The sequence below is a fragment of the Vipera berus genome (assembly GCF_964194415.1).
Source record: "Vipera berus genome assembly, chromosome: 1".
Lineage (NCBI taxonomy): Eukaryota > Metazoa > Chordata > Lepidosauria > Squamata > Viperidae > Vipera > Vipera berus.
In genome coordinates this window covers 297,272,389-297,291,972 of record NC_138202.1, presented here as the reverse complement: position 1 = coordinate 297,291,972, position 19,584 = coordinate 297,272,389, and the positions used below count along the sequence as shown (strand labels likewise).

Sequence of the window (19,584 nt, the reverse complement as noted above, 5' to 3'; positions counted from 1 at the left end):
CTGGCTTCCCCACTGACTATGCTTGTCAGGAGGTTGCAAAGGGTGATACACGTGACCTTGGGACACAGCAATGGTCCTATGAACCAGTTGCCAAGCATCTGAATTTTGATCACATGATCATGGGGAGGCTGCAAAGGTCGTAACTGTGAAAAATGGTCATCAGTCACTCTTTTCAGTCCCGTTGTAACTTTGAACAGTCACTAAACAAAGTGTTGTAAGTCGAGGACTACCTGTATTGCTTCCTCTACTAAATTGGTCTAAATGGCAATGGCTTCAAAAGCCTGCTCAGTATTATGTTACTCAAAGCAACTACCGATAGCCGCTATTTTCTCTACTCCTCACTCCATAAGACAACTGAAGAAGACAGAATTCATAGGAAAGCTAACGCACAATACTTACTTCTCCTGCAAGCTGCTGGAACATATTCCTGAAATTTTCATCTACATCATCCTCAGATATTTCTTCCTGAGGAAACAAAAAAATAGGAGGACCCGATTAAGCCATCGACATACTACTTTTGCGCAAGGGCACATTAGGTGTAATGTGGGAGGCGCACAGAATAACCCGCTTCATCTATATGCTCCTTACTTCCCAAATACTCTATGGTCCCATGATTAATTCAAGTCCCTCAAATGTGAGTTTGGGTAGAGAGTCAGTTTGATCTAGTGCACAGGTCTGCAACCCGCGGCTCCAGAGCCGCATGCGGCTCTTTCAGCCGTCTCCTGAGGCTCCTGGTCCTCTGCCATGTGCAGTCCAAAAAAAAAAAAAAGTGGGACTAAAAAAGTTCAACCAATCAATTCAAATATGCAGGGTAGGTGCATATCTCGCCTTGGCTCTACTCTTCAGTCAAACCCTGTTCTGCGCATGTACGCGCATGCGCACATATTTTTTGTGGCTCCCAGTTTTTCCTTTTGTGAGGGAACCGGTTCCGAATGGCTCTTTCACTGGCCAGAAACCAGCAGCCTGCGAGTTCTAGTCCTGCCTTAGACATGGAAAGCCGGCTGGGTGATTTAGGGCCAGTCACTCTTTCTCAGCTCACATATTGAGACTCAGGTGACAAGTCAATTGGTTATTTCCTTTTGCAACCACTGGAGCAGGGGTAGGGAACCTTGGTTCTTTTATGACTCGTGGACTTCAACTCCCAGAATTCTTGAGCCAGCCATGCTGGCTCAGGAATTCTGGGAGTTGAAGTCCACGAGTCATAAAAGAGCCAAGGTTGCCTACCCCCGCATTGGAGCAACACTCAGTTGATCTATAAAAAAAACAACAGACCCTGCACTTGGGAGAAAATGCTAGGAAGAAAAAAATATATCAGGAAAGTCTCCACACAGCCAAGGGGAGGGAAGCTCTACAGGCAGCAGAGCTACAGCAATTCTGAATTCTCTTTGATGCAAGCGAAATTCTGGGCTCGGATGAGAGAGTGAGATCCATTCAAGCTCAATTTCCTTGCTTACACCTAATGGACAAAATCTTGCCAAACTAAAGTTGTAAGTTTCTAAGCTACTAGATATAGCTTGAGAGATACTAGGGTATGGTTACCCTGAACCTCTCCTATCTCCGCCACCCCCACCCCTTGGGACTGTGCAGTCTCTTAATCCAGCTCTCTCTCTGGGAAAGCTCTGTGTTGCCCAAACACTCTCTCTGTGTTCCTGCAGGTGTACACTGCATCACAGAAATTGACACTTTAAAACTCCTTTTCCCCTCTGAATTAAAAGGAATAAAATTAGGACAAAGGGCTTATTTGGTCAAGGTTGGATCCTGGGGAGTGCTGGTGGATTATATGGGTGCTGCAGGGGATTAAGCAATACTTGAATACTTCTATGTTAAACAATACTTGGATAAAACAATGTCGTGGAATCTTCTAGAAATGTCTATCTACGTATAAACGTAAACTGAGGATATGTTATATCCTCCCAACATTAAAGTCAATTCAGAACAGGGGTGTTAAACTGCTGGCCTGTGGGCCAGATGTGTCATGCCGAAACCACGCCCACCCCAGCTCTGGCAATGGGGAGAGAGTTGCGATACGTCGCGACATGTTACGTGACATTGCGAGTTTGACACCCCTGATTTAGAACCTTCTTACAATTGTCACTTGGGATCATCTTGTTTCAGTTCTTTCTTATTTTTCCTTCTACCCAAGCCTATTTTAATTAGTAAGGGAGCGTTCAGGTTTTTTGGAAAGGTAAACCAAGCATGGAAACTTGCAAATTGGAAGCAAGCGTAACCAAGTTTGTTTTAAAGCACCTGCCCATCTTATGGCTTTCAAAAATCCTCCACAGAACAGCTCTTTCTCAACCTGTGCCTGTGAAGTGGGTTGAATTTCAATGCCACGATGTAAAAAGATTATGAGAACTCAAGTCCAAGCCATTTGGACAGATACTGCATTGAAAAAGGCAAGAACAGTGAAAGAAATAATGCCCCCGGTAGTTCAACTTCACCTCATCTGGTAGATCTGCAGAGATCTCATCATCAAGCACCCTAAAAAAAAAGAAAAAAAAAGAAAGAATACTTAGAGATCCCAATGCTCTTGTAAAAGTGGGAAGACAGGGGAAACATTCTATTCCTACTGCCTTCTATTCAGAGATAGATGAAACTGAAGTCTGTTGTGGTACTGTGTGACCAGCACCTTCTTTTTCCCCCAAGGAAACTCTTAATACCCCAGGAGATTTTCAGAAAGAACAAAGCCTAAGGTTACTTATAGGTCTCTGGGGGAAACCCCCCCCCCAATCATATTAGAGGGAAGATCACAAAGCACGAACTTACTCTGTGTCTGACTGTTTCTCTGTGAAGACGCGCAGGATGAAGTCTGCTTCTTTGTTGGGCTCGAAGGTGGAGGGAACTATGATGTATTCACCAGGTGGCAGGCGAATGTGATTGCTCACTTCTCGCAGGTTGACAAAGGTCTCTGAACGTGCTCGAGACTGGTTCCTCAGAAAGAAGTCCTTCTTCAGATGAACACTTTGGCAGCCCTGGGCCTGGGAGAGAAGCATTTATTATTATTATTATTAATTTTATTTGTATACCGCCCTTCTCCCGAAGGACTCAGGGCGGTGGACTCAGGTATTCTATACAGCTGCCCAACCAATCATATATGCGTCTGCGTATAACCACACTCACACACAACTCAAAAGCATAGAGGAGAAGATACAAGTCAAAACACTTTTCTTGAAATAAAGAAGGTACATACATACCCAATTAATATTTTTACAGGAAGGCTTCTGTGTCCCCTTAATAACAACTGACCCCTTTAAGTTTCAGAATATATACAGCATTGTGTATCTTAATTAAACCACACTGTAGCCATCAAAGTAATTGTGGGCAAATTATGATGGTTTCAAGTTAAGAGGAAAGCACCCTTTTCAAATGCTTTGTGGAATAATTACGAGAGATGACTGTCTGCATCTCAGCCTATTTCAGTCAGCCATTTTCCACTATCACAAACAGTTCAAATAATTGGACTGGTAGAGCTCAGGGTATACCTCTTCAGGAACCTGTGGGGAGGAGGGAAGAGAGAGAGAGACACAGAGAGAGAGATTATGAACAAGTTTTGTGTTAGCTTTGCTCCAGACTAGGAAAACCATAAAACCACCTGGTGTTACCTCATAGACGGCAAAGCCAATGGTGTGCATGTCTCCTCCAGCGTGTCGCTCTTTTCTTCGATGTTTTTGCATCAGAGCCACTAAGAAGCTGCATGCCGTCTCATCATCATCTGGGTCATCATCTTCTTCTAAAAGCTTGATTTTGAATTGTGGATTAATCCAGAACGTAGCTGCAAGATGAATGGATAAGTATAGTGAATCTCAGCACCAAATCTAGACAGCATCACTTGAAATGAGTAAGATCCAGGAAGAAGCCATGTCAAGGAATAAAAATCAATGGAGGACAAGAGAGCTGACTTTTTGACTTCTACCCTCTCAGTAGGCTCAAGATGGTCCCTCTTTTTAATCTAATTATATGTGATGAAGTCTATAGTAATCCATCAAGTACGAGACAGAGAAGATAGTGGAGTAAGTAGAGAAAATCCCTATTACCTGGATGGTTTCTGCATCCTCCAGCAGTACTGCCCCGTCGCCAGCCCCCCTCAAATAATGAAGTGTGCCATTTCTTTGTCTCATCCTTTGTCAGAGCATCTGGGCTGAGATTACAGATCTCAAGTCTAGAAAACTCACGCATAAAGTCTCGAAAAGACATCCTGAAGGAGCAAGACATAGTAAGAATATCAAAAGCAGGTATGATGGTCTCAGTGCTACTTTACAGCAGAAGAAAATAATCCGTACTACTATTCTCTAAAACTGTAATAATAGTCCTGCTGGACCAGGTCAAAACTCATCTTAGTCCATCATTTGCTTTTTCACACTAGCCAACCAGATGCCTCCTGGGTGCTTGAAAGCAGGAAGTAGAAACATAAATTCTTTCAAAATTATTCCCTTGCAGTAGGTTTTGGGAAGCTTACTATAGGATGTTTGCATGCAGTATGAAGCAGCATTTCTTTTAGTTGTTTTAAATTTCCTTCCATGCAGATACCTGATTTCACTGAAAAATTGTTCCCTATTTATTTTTCCCATGCTATGTTTGATTTTATATACTTTAATCAAGTTGCCTTTATTCCAAATTAAAAAATTTCAAGCATTTTAGTCTTTCTTTACACAGTAAGTATCCCGTTTCCTTACCGATTTTTTATTATTTATCATTCAACCTATTTTAAAAGATGGTCCTGGAGCTTTTCACAATCAATTTTGATATCTATCACTCTGAACAGCTTAGTATCAAAATGGGCCGATAAATGTACAACAAGATCAGGATTGCTTTCACCCACATGTCTGGAGATGCTCTCAATATTAAAAAAGCCGATGAGGCAGGGTTCACTTTTCAATTCTGATTTTCCTTCAGCAAAACTCATTTACTGTCATTATGGTTAGCTGTACAGTCAGCCAGATGTTTGGACTGAATTTGGAATTTTTATCCACCTATCAAGGCTTCCCAAGAATCTGGAATAGGCAGCTGTTGTGGTTTGGTGTTAAAAAGTATCATCACAGGATGTAAGCTATCCCAGGTAAAACTGCCTTTTGCAATTGACGGATGGTGATTTTGTCAATACCAATAGTATTCAAATGTGCTCCCGTTGTTTTGGGATTGCATCTGGTGCCTATTATTATTGGTACTGTCTTCGATTTCTTTTGCCACAGAGGTTCTACTTCTATTTACAGGTATTTGTATTTTGTAATTTTTGCTAGTGTCTTCAATTCTGTTTTAAGTACTGCCACATCCACTATTCAGATATATTTTTTTCTTTTTTATCAACGTCTGGGATGTTAGCTGCAGGTACTTATCTGTTTGACTTGTAAAGCCTCCGACCAATTCTACATCTTTCTTCCCCTGTAATAGTGTTATTATAAATTGTTTCTTTTTGGCCTCACTGGTACATTCTCTTCATTGATGGATTGGTTAAAAACGTTTCTGATTTGACCGAAACTGTAGCTTCCATTTATAATGTGCAATTCCAACTTTGTATCTACTGATTTTCTTCGCTATGACTGTTATTTGCTGTTTTATTTTTTCCGGTACTTCCTTGTTTCTTGCTTGAACAGGTATTCTTTGGACCTCTTATTCTTCAACTGCTTTTCTTTCATCTGTTCTAGTTTGCTTGCATCTGATCTTGGCATGCTGATTTTACTTTCCAGTCTGGCCTTTCATTTTGGTGCTGCATTAATTGGTATTTTTTTTCCTTCTTGTCGATTTTCCATCCTCGGGGTTCAGTTATAACTGCAGCTATACTGTATATCAGCTGCTTTGTTTCTTGCAGTCAGCTGGTGCTTATCTTTGATATTGAAGTATTGACATTTTAAATATTTAGATTTTAGATTTTATTAGGTTTATATACCGCCCTTTCCCAAAGGACTCAGGGCGGTTTACAGGGCATTTTAAAATCACATCAATATAAAATACAAAGTTAAAAGAGAATTAAAAGATTAAATTATCCCTGAAAATAAAACCCTAGTTAAAATTCTTAGCCTGGGTCAGAGAGCTCAAAGAGCCAAGTCTTCAGATCCCGGCGGAATGAGCGTAGGTCAGGGGCAGTCCTGAGCTCCACAGGCAGCTGGTTCCAGAGGGCAGGTGCACCCACGGAAAAGGCCCTCCCCCTGGGTGTTATCCGCCGGCAATCTTTTACCGGCGGCACCCTGAGAAGACCCTCCCTCTGCGAGCGCACTGGGCGAAGGGAGCTTGATGCCGGCAGCAGGTGTTCCCTCAAATAATATTTGTGTTAGGTGCTTCTCTGGAACAAACCTCAATGCAGGCAACTTCATTCTGTGGCTTTTATGCTGTTTTCTTTGCTCAGTTATTCTTTATTTCAATTCTTTTTTTACTTGGAGAACTTTGTTTTTCTGGAGAAGGCAGCAAAGTGGGTGCCTTGATTGGAAATGAAAACAATTCAGTAGCTATGCTGGTTTCCTCTGCTGTATTAGTGGTTCTAACACAAAGATATTTTAAGAGGCAATTATTTAGTCTTGTATACTGCCAACGTTTTAGGAGTAATTAAGATACATGCCTAGTGTACAGCACACAGAATTGTCTCCCAGATTTCAGAACTTACCAGAATTCACCATCTTCCATCTTCAGTTGCAATTCATCCTTCTCATCAGGATCTACTTCATTCCATTCAGAAGAGCTAAAATGGCAGCAAAAAGGCAGTTATGCTATTTTCCTTATACTGTTGCACTACTTTCAATTTTAGCTGGGAATGTTGTTACTAAAGAACAGCAAAGGGCTACTTTATAGTTACAAGCTCAGTGATATAATATATATTTCGTAAGGAGAGAAAAAAGTTAGTCAACTCTGGACATTCTCAAATAGATTTGGAAAAGATTCTTGCCCAAAGAATCAATGTCATTCAAGACTCACTACTTTTTAAAAAATTCTTTAAAATTTACAACCTCATATACAAACTGCTTGTATCAGAGACCATTGGACTGGAAATTAACATAATAGGACCATGTCGCTCTCGTGACTTGTATGGGTGTGTTAAGCAGACATTTACAAAGTCTGCAGATGACACAAAATTAGGAAGGCTGATTAATATTTTAGATGAAAAAGATCCCAAAGCATCCAGACAGGCTGGAATAGTGAGCTGAAAATGATGATGATGATATGAAAAATGTAAAAGTTCGACTTGTAGGTAGAAAAATTGTTCATCTAAGATGGAGAAGATATGGTTTGGCTGTAGTTCACGTGAAGGGATTTGGCTGTACTTATCGTCTGTAAATTAAATGTGAGCCAGCAGTGTGGTGCAGTATTAAAAAAAGGCAAAGGCTACCTTGTGGTGGTAGTGAAGCATGAACTGAAACCATATCATAGGAAGTTATTGTTCCACTCTACTGTAATCATATCCCATTTGGGATACGGTGTCCAATTCCAGGCACTACTGTTCAAAAAGGACGGTTAGAGCAAATTCAGGGAAGGGTTACCAGGATGGTGAATGATCTGGAAAACAAATTCTATGTGGAACAGTTAAAGGAAATGGGTAGGTTTAGCCAACATAAATTGAAGGGAGATATCAAACATAAGGAACAGATTTACTCTTTATTGCCCCAAAGGGCAGAGGCACCACTAAAAGTTAAAATTTCAAGGAATAAGGCTAGCTATCAGGAAGCGTTTCTTGTTAGCAGCTGCCAAATGAAGTGGTGTGTTCTTTACTATGAACTTTCAAACATGGTCATTTGTCAAAGATGCTCTGGTGGATCCTGCACTGAGCAAAAGTTGGACTTGATGTGTCTGAAGGACATTCTAACTCTACGGTTCTATGATTCACCTATCACTCCATGCGCCAGTCCATTCGACCTGACCCCAGGGATTCCTTATGCGAATTAGCTCTTCTTGACGGCCGCGATACTCCACCTGTCAAATTTGAGACATTAGGCTATGTACGCAAGTAATTAAATCCTTGAATTGATATTCATAACTCCACAAAAAGAAACTTACCCCTTTAAATCCTGTGACTGAGTAGGCATGACCCTTCACTAGTTTCTTGAAGGTAACTGCTTCCATGTCAAATGCACTTGTAATCTGCGAAAAAGGGAAAAAAAATACATTGCATAATAAGCAAGGTGTCCTGGTTCCTCCAGCTAGAATCAGATGGCATGAAATTAAAGACCACAGAACCAGGGGAGCAATAAAACTTATCAATCTGGGAGACAACTTTAAGTACAGTCTGTAGAAGAAGAACCTCCCCAAAACCATGATTCCAAAGTAATGGCTCAGTTTTAGAATAGACTTTTGTAGATGGACATAGGGAATGGCCTTGAGGGATGAAGAAGAGCTACTACTGGATAAGCGGGGTTTGAGCCCAGACCAAGAAAATAACTTAAGGAAACGTCTCAGACATGTCGTGCTAGCTCACAAAAAGATACAACTGAAGGAAAAGATAGAACATCCAGACTTTCAATATTCTGTTATTGCATTAAAGTCATCCTGGCCTATGTGGCATTGATTTCTCAGTCTGGTCTGCTTTGTTCGGTTGCCATCATTCATGGTCCAAAGCAAACTACATATGCAAAGTTTGCAGAAACTTCTTCCAAGCTTGTACTGTATTCCAGGTGATACCTGAGCACAACCAGTTCATCCTAGTGCTGTGCAGGTTCTGAGGTTTTGCTTGATAAAAAAAGTACAGGAAACCAGAAGTTGACTTCAAGCTTTACGCTTTTATTCAGCTGAACAAAGATGGCCTTCTCTAAAAAAAAAGAGAAATAGCCCCAAATATCAGAAAAGCCTTATTTTTTATACCTTCTTTGATTACATAAGCAACTCACTCAGCAAAGCTGACACACATAAGATAAAGACTTCACCCTTTAACGCTGGCACACGGTAGATAAGAAAGGAAGAAAGCAGAAGTAGCTAAAAATGTTCCCTTTGGGGTGTTTTCCCAAGACACCAGATGTTCCCGGGTGGGTTAGGATATTGGGTGTTTCCTTTGCTCTCCTTTTATGACCTTGCATTCATGGTTCTGCAAATGGCCAGAGATAGCTGGGGCATCTGCATGTATTCACAATTGATTGTTGTTGTTGTTAGTTGCGAAGTCGTGTCCGACCCATCGCGACCCTATGGACAATGTTCCTCCAGGCCTTCCTGTCCTCTACCATCTTCTGGAGTCCATTTAAGCTCACGCCTACTGCTTCAGTGACTCCATCCAGCCACCTCATTCTCTGTCGTCCCCTTCTTCTCTTGCCCTCAATCTTTCCCAGCATGAGGCTCTTCTCCAGTGAGTCCTTCCTTCTCATTAGGTGGCCAAAGTATTTGAGTTTTAGCTTCAGGATCTGGCCTTCTAAAGAGCAGTCAGGGTTGATCTCCTCTAGGACTGACCGGTTTGATCGCCTTGCAGTCCAAGGGACTCGCAGGAGTCTTCTCCAGCACCAGAGTTCAAAGGCTTCAATTCTTTGGCGCTCAGCCTTTCTTATGGTCCAGCTTTCACTGCCATACATTGCAACTGGGAAGACCATAGCCTTGACTATACGCACTTTTGTTGACAGGGTGATGTCTCTGCTTTTTAGTGTGCTGTCTAGATTTGCCATGGCTTTCCTCCCAAGGAGCAAGCGTCTTTTAATTTCTTGGCTACAGTCCCCATCTGCAGTGATCTTGGAGCCCAGGAAAATAAAATCTGTCACTACCTCCATTTCTTCCCCATCTATTTGCCAGGAATTGAGAGGGCCAGATGCCATGATCTTGGTTTTCTTAATGTTTAGTTTCAACCCAACTTTTGCACTCTCCTTCTTCACTCGCAACAAGAGGCTCTTTAGTTCCTCTTCACTTTCTGCCATTAGAGTGGTATCATCTGCATATCTTAGGTTGTTGATGTTTCTTCCAGCAATCTTAATTCCAACTTTTGATTCATCTAGCCCTGCCTTTCTCATGATGTGCTCTGCATATAAGTTAAATAGGCAAGGCGACAGTATACAGCCTTGCCGGACTCCTTTCCCAATTTTGAACCAATCGGTGGTTCCGTGTCCAGTTCTCACTGTTGCTTCTTGGCCCACATATAGGTTTCTCAAGAGACAAATAAGATGGTCTGGTATGCCCATCTCTTTAAGGACTTGCCACAGTTTGTTATGATCCACACAATCAAAGGCTTTAGCATAGTCAATGAAGCAGAAGTAGATGTTTTTCTGGAACTCTCTAGCTTTCTCCATGATCCAGCGTATGTTAGCAATTTGATCTCTAGTTCCTCTGCCTCTTCGAAATCCTGCCTGTACTTCTGGTAGTTCTCGATCCACATACTGCTGGAGTCTAGCTTGTAGAATTTTAAGCATAAATTTACTAGCATGAGAAATGAGTGCAATGGTGCGATAGTTTGAACATTCTTTGGCACTGCCTTTCTTTGGAATTGGAATGTAAACTGATCTTTTCCAATCCTGTGGCCACTGTTGAGTTTTCCAAATTTGCTGGCAAATTGAGTGTAGCACTTTTACTGCATCGTCTTTTAAGATTTTGAATAGCTCAGCTGGAATACTGTCACCTCCACTAGCTTTGTTGTTGCTCAGCTTTTCTAAGGCCCACTTCACTTCACATTCTAGGATGTCTGGCTCGAGGTCAGTGACCAACTCATTGTGATTATCAGGGACATTAAGCTCATTCTTGTATAGTTCTTCTGTGTAATTTTGCCACCTCTTCTTAATCTCTTCTGCCTCTGTTAGGTCCCTGCCATTTTGGTCCTTTATCATGCCCATTTTTGCATGAAACGTTCCCTTCATCTCTCCAATTTTCTTGAAAAGATCTCTGGTCCTCCCTATTCTATTGTTTTCTTCTATTTCTTTGCATTGTTCATTTACGAAGGCATTCTTATCTCTTCTAGCTATTCTTTGGAATTCTGCATTTAATTGGGCATATCTTTCTTTTTCTCCCTTGCCTTTTGCTTCCCTCCTTTCCTCAGCTATTTGCAAAGCTTCCTCAGACAGCCATTTTGCTTTCTTGCATTTCTTTTTCTTTGGGATGGTTTTGGTTGCTACCTGTTGTACAATGTTGCGAACCTCTGTCCATAGTTCTTCAGGCACTCTGTCTATCAGATCTAATTCCTTAAATCTATTTGTCACCTCTACTGTATATTGAACAGGGATATGATTTAATTCATACCTGACTGGCCTAGCGCTTTTCCCTACTTTCTTTAATTTAAGCCTAAACTTTGCAACAAGAAGCTCATGGTCTGAGCCACAGTCAGCTCCTGGTCTTGTTTTTACTGACTGTATAGAGCTTCTCCATCTTTGGCTGCAGAGCATATAGTCAATCTGATTTCTGTGTTGACCGTCTGGTGATGTCCATGTGTAAAGCCGTCTCTTGGGTTGTTGGAAAAGAGTGTTTGCTATCACCATCATATTCTCTTGACAAAATTCTATCAGCCTGTGCCCTGCTTCATTTTGTACTCCAAGGCCAAACTTGCCTGTTATTCCAGTTATCTTTTGGCTTCCTACTTTAGCATTCCAATCTCCCATGATGATAAGGACATCATTTTTGGGTGTTAGTTCTATAAGGTGCTGTAGGGCTTCATAGAACCGGTCAATTTCATCCTCTTCAGCACCGGTGGTTGGGGCATAGACTTGGACTACTGTGATATTGAATGGTTTGCCTTGGATTCGAACTGAGATCATTCTGTCATTTTGAGGATTGTATCCCAGTATTGCTTTTCCTACTTTTTTGTTGACTATGAAGGCTACTCCATTTCTTCTGAGGGATTCTTGCCCGCAGTAGTATACCTGATGGTCATCTGAATTAAATTCACCCATTCCTGTCCATTTTAGTTCGCTGATACCTAAGATGTCGATGTTTAGTCTTGTCATCTCTTGTTTGACCACGTCCAGCTTTCCTTGATTCATGGATCTTACATTCCAGGTTCCTATGGAGAAAGAATCTTTACAGCATCGGACTTTCCTTTCACCACCAGACATATCCACAGCTGAGCGTCCTTTCGGCTTTGGCCCAGTCGCTTCATTCTTTCTGGCGCTACTAGTACTAGCCCTCTGCTCTTCCCCAGTAGCATATTGGACGCCTTCTGACCTGAGGGGCTCATCTTCCAGCGTCATATCGTTTTGCCTTTTGGTACTGTCCATAGGGTTTTCATGGCAAAGATACTGGAGTGGTTTGCCATTTCCTTCTCCAGTGGATCACGTTTTGTCAGAACTCTCTGCTATGACCTTTCCGTCTTGGGTGGCCCTGCACGGCATAGCTCATAGCTTCATTGAATTACGCAAGCCCCTTCGCCACGACAAGGCAGTAATCCATGAAGTATCAATCACAATTGATACTGTCCCCTAAGTCCAGGTCAACACTAATTCCTGGGTCCAGGTCTTGTAGACCATGCAATTTTATCTCCTTCATCATTTAACTATCTTTCTGGCTGAAGGCAAAAGCGTTCAAGTAGATTGGATAATGTTTAGTTCAGAGTCTGAGTTTTGGAAAATAAAATTAAGAGTACTGAAACAGACTTCTGCTTCATTACTGATGCTGGGTTTAGCCCTCTGGATTTGCTCTAGCAAGCGCTTCAAGTTCTTTTAAGTTCGTATATCATGACCAGAACATTGTATTCTTTTCCCTGGTTATGCTCTTTAACCTTCAAAGAATATCAATATGTCATCTTTTATTGTGCGTAACATGAGCTATTAAATATACTAGTAGCAATCCACAACTTAAGATCTTTTAAAAGATTTTATTATATTGAAATGACAGTGAGTATTCAGAGAAGGCCACACCTGGAATACTGCATCCAGTTTTGGTCACCACGATGCAAAAAAGATGTTGAGACTCTAGAAAGGGTACAGAGAAGAGCAACAAAGATGATTGGGGGACTGGAGGCTAAAACATATAGGGAACGGTTGCTGGAATTGGGTATGTGTAGTTTAACAAAGAGAAGGGTGAGGGGTGACATGATAGCAGTGTTCCAGTGTTCTCAGGGGCTGCCACAAAGTAGAGGGAGTCAAGCTATTCTCCAAAGCACCTGAAAGCAGGACAAGAAGCAATGGATGGAAACTAGTCAAGGAGAGAAGCAACCTAGAACTAAGGAGAAACTTCCTGACAGAACAATTAACCAGTGGAACAACCTGCCTCCAGAGGTGGTGAATGCTCCAACACTGGAGGTTTTTAAGAAGAGACTGGACAGCCATTTGCCTGAAATGGTATAGGGTTTCCTGCCTGAGCAGGGGGTTGGACTAGATGACCTCCAAGGTCCTTTCCAACTTATTATTATTATTATTATTATTATTATTATTATTATTATTATTATTATTATTATTATTATTATTATTATTATTGAATCAGTCTGGTGTAATGCTTAAGGCACTAGGCTAGACACTGGGAGACTGTGAGTTTTAGTCCTGCCTTAAACACAAAGCCAGCTGAGTGACCTTGAGCCAGTCATTTTTTTCTCAGCCATAGGAAGCAGGCAATGGCAAATTACTTTTGAAAAACTTTGTCATAAAAACTGCAGGGACTTGTTCAGGCAGTTAAAATGAATCAACATTGATTCAAAGACGTGTACACATATATGCACACATAAAAAGTGAGCATTCACTTGCAAGTCTGCTAGTGCATTCAGAAGAACGTGGATGACATTAGTACCAAAATAACTGATTAGTCTCTAAATGTTCCATAACGTATTTGGAAATGTTTCCTTGGTCTATCCTGTACTTTTTTCCTTCACAAACAAGTTGAACAAGAAAAAGAAAAGAAAAATCAACTCAGATATACAGATAACCACACTGTGGACAATAACTCTTTTGCTTAGACTTATGTGTATTTGTACGTAAAATCTGACTTTATTTTTACCAACTTCATATTTAAAATTGGCCCAGAAAGTCCCAAGCTTTGCAACATGCAAATAAATCAAATGAGAGTAAATCCAGGATCCAAGCTCAGAATATGATTAATCAATTATGGTCCCATTCCCTGTATAATACATATCTCATTGTTTTTCATGTTTGAAAGTGATATTCTTTTCTTACTTAAAGTAAAAGCTGAAAGCTTGGAATATCTTTGTCTGAACAATGATTTTCAGAAGACTCTTATATCGTATTACAACGCCAACCAAAGTGTCATGGAGAAGAAACTCTGTAATCGAACCTTTGCTATGCCGCACTTCACGTAACATAGGCCCAATCAACTGTTCAACTCTGATAAACCTATACTTACTGAATCCTATTTTCTGTTTACTTCCTGGTTCCTAATGGCATCTAAAAATCAGAACCAAATAAAGGAAGCACTCCAAGACTTTTAATATTCCCCGACTCAAGCATTTCATGAACCCCCTCTCAGGAGCATATCTTACATCAATGGAACAGCCAAGCAAAGATCCTCTCTCAAGGGCCTTGCAAATGATTTTTGATAAATTGCGTGGTGGTTTCTTGAGATCATACATTTCTGCCACACCACCAGTGAAATCTTCAAAACCTTCGGTGGTGCTGCCCCCTGACAGGGCTTCATAAGAGCCATTCAACCTGTGTAGCAAGCAACAAATTCAGGATTAGAAGGATATCTGCACACCTTGTCAATGATACAGGAGGTTGGAAGTATAATAGCAGAGAAACAAATCCAAAGCAGTTTTCTGGAGAAAGCAAGCATCCACCTTTACTTTAGCAATCTAATGACCTAAACAACAGCAATACTTACTTAGCATAAGCTTTTTCCAGCAGAGCACTCCAAAACTCTTGACACTCGGCCGAGTGCACAAACACAAGTTCTCCATCTTTGGTTGGTAATCTGTCATCTATTACTACGTCTACCCATTCGCCAAATTGCCATATCTGAGGAATAAAAAAAGAAAGGAATAATGAATTTATAGCTAGGCTTGGTTTGAGCAAAGTAAGAATAGTTAGGTTGGAGTAAAACATGATCCTTTTTTTGAACTGCACTTCTTTCGTTCTGTAACTGCACTGGCACAGTGGTTAGAATGCAGTACTGCAGGCAACTTCTGCTGACTGCCAGCAGTTTGGCAGCTCGAGTCTCACCAGGCTCAAGGTTTACTCAGCCTTCCATCCTTCCGAGGTTGGTAAAATAGGACCCACATTGTTGGGGGCAATATGCTGACTCTGTAAACCGCTTAGAGAGGGCTGTAAAGCACTGTGAATTGCTATTGCTATTGCTAATACAAGGTCTCACTATGAATCGCTTCCTGTAGCAAAATGCATGCCTTACCTGAAAATGGAAAATGCCCGCATAGTCCTCCTGGAAGCTCTGTCCATGGGGTACAACCCGATGTAAGAGTTCCTCATTGAGAGTCAGGGAACCAATGGCAGCCAATAACCAACAGTCACCTTAAAAGCAAGGAAACAGAAGTTACTTCAAATCAGTCTGCAATGTCTGATCAATATATCACTTCTCCTCTAGATTTTCAAAGTCAGTATCTTCACTACTACATTTATAAATACTACTTAAAATATAATCTTTTTTCACTTATGGTATCGATAGATCATTGAAAATGAGTAGATTCTTTCTGAAACATTTAGTCAATTTTAGTAAAATCTGTAGAAACAACAAACTGGACAGACAGCTCCTATACAGTCTGCTCTGATTATAAATGTGACCCATATCCTCTTGGTCAGAAATGTGAAGACTTTTGGTGGCTAATCCAATATATTGCATTGGATTTTTTGATATAGCCATTTGATATAAGGTATTAAATCAGCTTTCTCTAATACGTTGCTTTCCAGATGTACTCCAGTGACGTTATAGTCCAATATTCAGAAAAATATAGAAAAATAAAGTAGAAAAATAAAGTATTGTAGGAACAAACAGTGAAAATATGGTAAGCATTATTAAAACTTGGTGAAGGTCATCAAGTGGAATGCAAGAAATAAAGGTTGAAGCAGCGAGAATTCCTGGATGCTGCCATCCTGGAACAGATTGCATCACTTTTAGGAAGGGATCATAATGGAAGAATTGAACTATCTGGATAACTAATTGAAAGCCATGACTACAAGGCTTTCCAAATTCCTCAGCACAATTGCTGTTTCATTTTACAAAAGATTGAAGAACAAATGAAGGGATTGGCTAGATCTGAGCCAATAAGAAATAGCAGACTGAAGAGATGAAAACTCTGGGAAAAGGAAAAAGAAATTGAAGCAGTCTCATACGTGTAGAGTAGATTTCTGGAGAGACAAATCCAACAGGTTTAGAAGTAGCAAGGGAGATCTTATGGACTGAAATCTTCAGGTTGAATGGAATATAGGAGAATGGGCAATGTCTCAAAAATGGGACACTGGAACTACAATAACATCCCATTCCAAAAAATGGGAGAAACAGAGAGTCAGTCTGAATGCATAGGGATCTTCTGACTCAGCTAAAAATTAAAAGGAACGTGTATTGGACATGAAAGATGGATACTTTTGTTGATTAGGATGAAGTAATGAAGCTTTAAAATTTTATTTATAGAAAATGGAGTAAGATATGGGATGAAGAGATGATTTATTATATTTTAAGAGATGGTGATGTTATTAAAGTTATCTGTACTGTACTTTCTGGGACAAAGGGGGATGTTACCTTTCTTTTCTTTTTTTCTGCATTTATTTTTTTACTTTTTAATCTCTTGTATTTTGTATTTTTATCCGTATGATGTAAAGTTTAATAAAAGTTATTTTAAAAAAGGATCTGGAAGATGGATGCAGTTTCCAAGAAGGCATATTAGCAAGTAGCTGGTATATGCAGAAAGTAACCCAGAAAAGATAAAGCACAAATAGAATTTAGACTTGCAAAAAAAGATAAAAGCAGTAAAAAGGATTTTTGTTGCTGAGTTAGGAAGAGAAAGGCCACTGCTTGGATAAGATAAGATAGTAACAGGTGAGGAATTTTGTCTTAGGCCTAATAAACCTTTTGCATAAAATGAAAAAATGCACTTATGATTTGTGGTTTTGATGATTTAGAAAAAAACCCTGGATAATAGAAAAGAGTGAGCTTTCTTTTATAATCACAGAGTAAGATAATTTTGTAACTGTACTTATAATTGCTACAAAGAAAATTAGAAGCTTCTTTTATTTTTTTCTTAATACTTCTACACTTTCTTTTTTCTGCTTTTTAATTAGTTTGGGTTAGTTTTTATATAAAACGCTTATAATTTTAGTCTTATTGCACTGCAGAGATATTAATCAGCATATGTGGTGATCACATATTGCAGACATGTCAAACACAAGGCCCGGGGGCCAGATCCGGCCCGTGAAGTGGTTTCATGTGGCCCGCGAAGCCATCCTGGAAACAGTGAGGGAACGGCCCCCACTGCCTTGGCCCTGGCCCAGAGACCCTCCTTCTGCCAGAGACCCTCAGATCTGTCCCACTCCTGCCCAGGCCCCCATAGGCACCTTTGATGCGAACAATGTAGAGCTGGCCATGCCCACCCAGTAGGCCATACGCACTCTACCCACGCCCACCCAGTAGGCCACACCCACCCAGGCCACACACCCCCGGCCCCCTGAGGGCAACTGCAATGCTGATGCGGCCCTCAATGAAATTGAGTTTGACACCCCTGACATATTGTTTATATACTTTTTTAAAGATTGCATGGTATATATAGCTATGAACCATGATTTCTTTTAAAAGCTGTTTTAAGATGTTTCTATTGCATTATGCACATTGTTATTTTCTTTGTCTTGGAATTGATAATGAGGATATTGAAGTGGTTGAATGCTCCTGCCTTTTAGGATCAACCCTCAACAGTAAAGGAACCAGAAAAAAACAGACTAGAACTTAGCAGCCCAAGCTATGAAGGCCTTGGAAAAGACATTCAGATACAGTGATGTGTCTACACCTGCAAAGATCAGAACAGTGCAAGCCATGGTATTCCCTGTGACATTTTATGGATTGAAAATGAAACACGGACTTTGAAAAGCTGGACAGGAAGAGTATTGATGCTTTTGAAATTTGGTGTTTGAGAAGACTCCCGAGAATATCTTGGACAGTCAAGAAAACAAACAGATGGATCATTGATCAAATCAACCCACTTAAACTACAAATGATCAGGCTCAAATCATCTTACTTCAGACACATTATGTGAAGATCTCACTCTCTGGAGAAGACTCTAATGCTGGGAAAGGAAAGAAGAATATAACTAGTAGCAAGGTGGATGTACAGTCACAGTGCAGTGCAGGCACTGATGTAACATTACTGACAGATTATTATGGAGAAAATCTAGCAATGCAGTCACCAAGAGTCAACGCTGACTCAATGGAACATAATCAGTTTTCTTTGTCTGCTCTCTGTTGTTATGGCATCCCAGTTTATGTATTGCAATTTGAGGAATGTTCTATTTTGTATTAAAATTTGAATTGACTCAGCTCTTGGTGATTTTATGAATGTGTCCATGCAGATTTCTTGCTAAAAGTATCGGTATATAAGTGCTTTCCTATTTGTTTTTTTTCAATTTTTTTAGTCCAGCTTGCAAAACACGTTAATGCAGGGCAACAGTGATAAGGCAATACTTCACTCGGCTGATATTTAAACATACAGAATGTTCTAAAACTTGGGCTCTTTTCTTTTAAATGGGTTCTTGCATGGTGATGCTTAATGAACATTTTAAAACCACAATTTCTGTTCAAATTAATTTTTATCTGGCCTGAGACACTCCCTTAGTGAAGATTTTGCAGGAGTGTCCTGCGGTCTGAAAAAAATGGCTGGGCACAGAGCTTTATCTCACAATAAACTATGAGTAAAATGCCATTAAGATGGAAGAAGCTTTTTAGGATGTCTGAGAGAAATGGGAACAGGAGTATGTGCTGGTTCCTTCTAAGCTACAGATACACTCCGATGTTTCTGGTTGCCTGAAGGACATATGTCCTTTCTCTATTTCTATCATAAAAGGGCATGCTGAGAAGATGAAATGCTACAGCTACTGATCGGCAAATGGAAATATAAAAACTATCACAAGCTGCCACTTGGCCAGAAATTCTATTCCATTAAGAACTTAGAGGAGCTGTATCTCCATTCATAACTATCCGATTGATAGGTTGCGCTGAATAGCAGTTGTTTTAATCAGCACTTCTTCATTGTTCACTAATGCAACTTATTTTACAGCAAAAGTTTCTCCATCCACAGTAGTCATATTTGCTTGATACCAATGTTGTTTTCCCCTTCATGGATTACTGCCTTGTCGTGGCGAAGGGGCTTGCGTAATTCAATGAAGCTATGAGCTATGCTGTGCAGGGCCACCCAAGACGGACAGGTCATAGCAGAGAGTTCTGACAAAACGTGATCCACTGGAGAAGGAAATGGCAACCCACTCCAGTATCTTTGCCATGAAAACCCTATGGACAGTACCAAAAGGCAAAACGATATGACGCTGGAAGATGAGCCCCTCAGGTTGGAAGGCGTCCAATATGCTACTGGGGAAGAGCAGAGGGCTAGTACTAGTAGCGCCAGAAAGAATGAAGCGACTGGGCCAAAGCCGAAAGGATGCTCAGCTGTGGATATGTCTGGTGGTGAAAGGAAAGTCCGATGTTGTAAAGAATTTTTCTCCATAGGAACCTGGAATGTAAGATCCATGAATCAAGGAAAGCTGGACGTGGTCAAACAAGAGATGACAAGACTAAACATTGACATCTTAGGTATCAGCGAACTAAAATGGAC

General features: G+C 40.6%; 1 protein-coding gene across 2 annotated transcripts in view; it reads right to left on the bottom strand.

Annotated features, from left to right (window-relative positions):
• Positions 1–19,584, bottom strand: part of CAPN11 (calpain 11) — a 47,937-nt gene that overhangs the window by 6,608 nt on the left and 21,745 nt on the right. For both annotated transcript variants that reach the window (XM_081332710.1, XM_081332709.1), the window contains 12 exons: positions 15,169–15,287; positions 14,644–14,777; positions 14,303–14,471; positions 7,981–8,064; positions 7,811–7,896; positions 6,596–6,670; positions 4,035–4,195; positions 3,603–3,772; positions 3,483–3,494; positions 2,767–2,978; positions 2,442–2,481; positions 400–465 (listed from right to left, as the gene is read on the bottom strand). In XM_081332710.1, coding sequence (XP_081188836.1) covers positions 400–465; positions 2,442–2,481; positions 2,767–2,978; positions 3,483–3,494; positions 3,603–3,772; positions 4,035–4,195; positions 6,596–6,670; positions 7,811–7,896; positions 7,981–8,064; positions 14,303–14,471; positions 14,644–14,777; positions 15,169–15,287 — 1,328 coding nt within the window. The remainder of the gene's footprint in view (positions 1–399; positions 466–2,441; positions 2,482–2,766; positions 2,979–3,482; positions 3,495–3,602; positions 3,773–4,034; positions 4,196–6,595; positions 6,671–7,810; positions 7,897–7,980; positions 8,065–14,302; positions 14,472–14,643; positions 14,778–15,168; positions 15,288–19,584) is intronic.